This window comes from Onychostruthus taczanowskii, unplaced genomic scaffold (genome assembly GCF_017590055.1).
Source record: "Onychostruthus taczanowskii isolate IOZ18803 unplaced genomic scaffold, ASM1759005v1 scaffold183, whole genome shotgun sequence".
Classification (NCBI taxonomy): domain Eukaryota; kingdom Metazoa; phylum Chordata; class Aves; order Passeriformes; family Passeridae; genus Onychostruthus; species Onychostruthus taczanowskii.
Genome location: NW_024499051.1, coordinates 332,657 through 337,396, shown reverse-complemented (window position 1 = coordinate 337,396; position 4,740 = coordinate 332,657). Strand labels below are relative to the sequence as shown.

The 4,740-nt window shown below is 58.8% G+C and overlaps 1 protein-coding gene across 1 annotated transcript; it reads left to right on the top strand.

The window, feature by feature from the left end:
* The first annotated feature begins 331 nt into the window (after window positions 1–331).
* HLX (H2.0 like homeobox) lies at window positions 332–4,440 on the top strand. Its single transcript, XM_041401049.1, has 4 exons — window positions 332–1,355; window positions 1,913–2,092; window positions 2,562–2,746; window positions 3,563–4,440. Exons 1-4 carry the CDS (start codon window positions 779–781, stop codon window positions 3,902–3,904), a joined length of 1,284 nt encoding a protein of 427 aa, XP_041256983.1. The 5' UTR covers window positions 332–778; the 3' UTR covers window positions 3,905–4,440.
* Window positions 4,441–4,740: the final 300 nt, after the last annotated feature.

The window sequence follows — 4,740 nt, the reverse complement described above, 5'->3', positions numbered from 1 at the left end:
ATGGACTCCTTCTCTTCCAGACTATCCCAGGCTCATTTATCTGGGAAGGAAACATATTTCCTTGAGAATCGTTTCCAAGAGGACAGGCTTGCTTCCAATAGCCAAGAATTTCCCCGCGCGTTTCTTTCAAACGTTTGGAAATCGCGGCTGCAGCAAGCGCGGCGACCTTGCGCTGTAATTTTTTGGGGGGCGGGGCGGGAAGGGGGAAAATAGTTTTTCAAAGTCCAGAGCGCAATTTCAGGGGGTATAGGTGTGTGTAGGGGTGTACTTTGTGGGGCAAACCGCTCCGAATAAGCGAGTCCGGGGCCACAGAGCGGGCGCTGTGGGCGCGGTGGCCGAACCCGGCCCCAGCTCTGCGTGGGCGTGTCGGCGGGAGGTGCTGCCCGGCCCCGCGGATCGCGGATTGGGCGCGGGGAGGGAGCGAGGGTTGCTCGCTGCCAGAGAAAGTTTTGGGGAGGGGTGGATGTTTTTTCTTCCCCCAGTGCGAGGAAAGGGGGTTTGGTTTGGGTTTGTTTTGTTTGCGTCGCTCCGCTCCTCGCCCGCTCGCTTTCTTCGTCTGACCGTGGGTTCTGGGGACTTTTTAATTTTCGGGGTTAATTTTTTCGTTTTATTTTCGGCATTTTTTGGTGGTTGGCGCTCCCTCTTTGCCCCTCCGAGAAGTGCTCTACCAGCCGCCTCTCGCCCGCCATCCCTCCCCATGCGCCCGGGGCCGCGGGCAGCTCCGTGGCGCACACCCGGGAGCTGAGCTGCGGAGCGGCACATCCCCTCCTCGGGCAGGATGTACACGGCCGGGCTGGCTCCTTTCTACGCCTCCAACTTCAGTTTGTGGTCAGCGGCGTATTGCTCTGCTTCTGGGCCGGCGGCCGGCGGCTGCTTCCCACTGGACGCCGCGGCGGCGAAGAAGCCGTCCTTCTGCATCGCCGATATCCTTCACGCCGGCGGCGAGGCGGCGGCCGGAGCCGCCGACAGCCTGCCCGGAGGGCCCGGCACCGGGATGCCGGCCGCGCTGGGAGCCGTGCACCACGGTGGTCCATTCCACGCCACGGCCTCGCCGCTCCGGCCCACGCCTGTCGTGGCCCCCGACGCCCCCGCCGCCGCCTTCCCGCCGCGCCTCTCGCCGGTCTCCGCCGCCTACCACTCCCACCACCACCGCCCCCCGCAGCACCGGTCTCCCGCGGCGGCGGCAGCGGCGGCGGCGGGGGGCGGCGGAGGCGCCCCGGTCCCCGCCCGGCTGCCCGGCGGCCATACGCACAGCTCGGCGCCGGCGCCCGCTAGCAAGGACCTGAAATTCGGCATCGACCGCATTTTATCGGCGGAGTTTGACCCCAAAGTCAAGGAAGGCAACACGCTGAGAGGTAGAGAAATTAGCTTGTCTGCTTTCCCTGCTAACGCTGTCGATGCCGTTACTTGTGCTGTAATTAGCGACTACATCCGCGATTTGAAAACTTTTGGATCTAGGCTAGAAAATAATTATTTTTAAAAAGCGCGTTATAAATCAAAGTTTCTAACAGCTCTCCCCCCCACACCCTCCTCCCCGTCCCGGCCACCGCACGGCAGAGCTGGGGCGCAGGGCTTGTGCCCCTGGGAAAATAGCGATAGCGTGAAAGTAACGAGCGGAGCGCTCATCACTTCCCGGAACGGCCGGGGATTTCTGCCTCCCAGAGCACAGCCCGTGTTAAAGGCTTTCGCTGCAATCCATCTCGCCTCGAGGCCTGTAAACATCCTGACCAAGGGAGTAAATAAGTCGGAGGATGTCTCACTGCCGGGGCACGGCCGCCTCTTCCGAGGAGAGCCCTTGGGGGCGGGAGATGGCGGCTTGGAGCCCCTCCGACCGGGCACCCGCTCCGAGTCATGCCGGGTTGTCGGTCTCGACCGCGGTATAACAGAGCTCTCCTTGTTCCTGTGCTCGCAGATCTGACCTCCTTATTAACTACGAGCCGCCAAACTGGGGTTCATCTCCCCAACTTGCAGCCTTCCGCCGGCCAGTTCTTCGCGTCTCTAGACCCCATTAACGAGGCCTCTGCTATCCTGGGTCCCTTAAACACAAACCCAAGGAGCTCAGTGCAGCACCAGTTTCAAGACACTTTTCCAGGTACATCTCGTCCCTCCTCGACCCTCCCGTGGCACAGGACCCTCCGTCCTGGAGCAACCCCCTTCCTCCTGGAGGGACTCGCCAGGCAATTTTGCAAGGCTGGGGTTCGTGTAGCAAGGTTCAGATTTTGGGCGAAAGCCGAGCTGCGTGGGGGGGAGGAAGAGCTGCCTAGTTAGGGCCTGATCTAGAGGACCGTCCCATTGAGTACAGGAATAACCTGGGCCGAGAGAGAAGCGGGGAGGTGGGGGAGGAAGAAATTCGGGTTCCACACAGCTCCACCCGCACGTGAGGCAGCACAAGCTGACAGGACACGTACCCATCGGGCAGGCAGGGCCACGCTGGCCCGGGCCCTCCCTGCATTACCGCACTCCAACTCTTATTCAGATAGATTTAAGGCTCCCTTTCAGACTGCAATATTAATAACGCCATCTCCCCCTCTCTTCCCCCACTTTTCTCTTCCCCTCCCCAGGTCCGTACGCAGTTCTAACCAAGGACACGCTGCCCCAGACGTACAAGAGGAAACGCTCCTGGTCCAGGGCTGTTTTTTCCAACCTGCAGAGGAAAGGTTTAGAAAAACGGTTCGAAATCCAGAAGTATGTCACCAAACCAGACAGGAAGCAACTGGCGGCGATGCTGGGGCTGACAGATGCTCAAGTAAGAACGGCTTCGGTTTTATTTCAAAACTTACTTCCAGTTTATATGAATACCAGAGGGCAGTTAGGTTTCAACGTGATTTTCCCTGCCTTTATCATGAGTGGGAAGTCTGTCTGAGGAGCTGCACCTTGCCCCGAGCATCTCTTGCGCCCAGGTTCCGTGGTGTACCCCGGCCCGGTGCGGAATTTTCGCCTCTGTGTTGGCCACCGAGGAGCAGGCCGGGCGGAGAGATGAGCGGAGCCAGGGCAAGCCATCAGTGTGCGCTTTACTGGAGTGCAATTTGCTGTAGGAGGCAGTTTAGGGGAAAGGAAGTAGAAGCGAAAACACTATTCTTAATATCCCTTTTTTTCCTTTTATTTTCTTTTTCTTTTTTGATAAATCTTTCCTTGCGTTGTGAAATCCTTCGTTCTGAGGAAGTGAAAACATTTCCTCAAACGGAAGCATTAAACGCCACTCTGTAATGATTCCACTATTGAGGCCCGCAGCGCACAGAATTGTATAACGCTGTGGTTTCTTGAGCAAGATTTGGTTTCCTGGTAGAAGAAGTAGAAGGAAAGAGGAAAAAAAAATCCAAACAAACAAATAAACGGGGTGGGGTGTGTGCGGTATTTAAATACACAAAGTAGAAGGAGGAAAAAACAAAATAAAAACCCCTTTAGTCGAGTAAGGATGTGGGCAGCGAGAGGGGAGGACGGCGCCTCCTCATCTTCCCGCGTTGCCGGTCCCGGTGGAAGGGGTCGGGGCCAGGCGCTGCGAGGGGCGCAGTGCTGGGCGCGGTGGGGCCCTGTCGCCCGTCTAAGGGCGGCGCGGCCGCAGGTGAAGGTGTGGTTCCAGAACCGGCGGATGAAGTGGCGGCACTCCAAGGAAGCGCAGGCCCAGAAGGACAAGGAGCCGCCGCCGGAGCCGGAGCCGGCGGCCCAGCGAGCCGGAGCACCGCCCGCCACCCCCGGGGAGCCCGAGCGCAGCCCCAGCCGCTCCGACGGCGACAGCGACAGCAGCGACGCTGAGTCCCTCGACATGGCCCCCAGCGACACGGAACGGACTGAGGGCGCCGAGCGGAGCCTGCCCGCCGCCGGGCTGGGCAAGTCCTCCGGCAGCACCGGCCTGCCTTCCCCCCCGGCCGCCGCCACCAGCCCCGAGCCGCGGAGTGGTCTATAGTCGGGGTGGCCCGGGACCTGTGGGCTAATTTATCTCCCTTCCCCGCCCTGGGGCGCGGCAAGACCGGCCCAGCACCGGCCCCGGCCCGCTCCCGCCTGTGGCCAGCGCCCGGCCCGGCCCGGGGCGAGGGGCCGAGTATGCAGGCGGAGGGGGGAGCCCCAGCCCCGCGGCGGCGGAGCGTGAGGCGGCCGCCTTTCACTCAGAGCTGCTCGCAGGAGACCGGGGATTTTTCCCTTTTTTCCCTTTTTTTTTTTTTTTTTTTTTTTTAAATTTTAATTTTCCGTTTCCCGCCCATCGTTCTCTCCAAGGGAAATCCGAACGAGGGACTGCGAGAACGCTCTCAGAAATCCCCACCTTTCCCCGCCCCACCCCCCAACCAATTTACAATGTGAAGTATTTTGTCAACGTCCTCATTGGTTGCAACTTGTTGCTTCGAATTATCCGGCCAAGAAATACTGCACTGACAAAATATATAAATAGAAATATATATATATATATATATAAAACCCCTGTAAATAAAATGTTTGCTATGGTTTGTAGCCACGTCAATCTTTTGACCAGGGGCGAGGGCTGGTGTGGCTGCCGCAGCTTCCTTCACCCCGCTCGAAGGCAGCAGCTGCCTCGCCTCGCCAGGCACCCTTCTCTTCCTTTTTTTCTTTTCTATTTTTTTTTTTTTTTTTTTTTTTTTTAATGAAGGCAGTGAGAAGGACTGGATTTGATGACGCAAAGTTGTGCCCCCGACGAGAAAGTCATCAGCGGCATTCGTAGCCCCGCATGTTCCTATGCCGTGTGAGGTGGCTTTTGATTACGGATGCCAGGCAGGGCTGGGCTGTCCG

Excerpts from the sequence above, each read along its gene's own strand:
- HLX (XM_041401049.1), top strand. The coding sequence starts at position 779 with ATGTACACGGCCGGGCTGGCTCCTTTCTACGCCTCCAACTTCAGTTTG. Across the intron at positions 1,356-1,912 it reads GGAAGGCAACACGCTGAGAG|ATCTGACCTCCTTATTAACT; the intron begins GTAGAGAAATTA and ends CTGTGCTCGCAG. Across the intron at positions 2,093-2,561 it reads GTTTCAAGACACTTTTCCAG|GTCCGTACGCAGTTCTAACC; the intron begins GTACATCTCGTC and ends TCCCCTCCCCAG.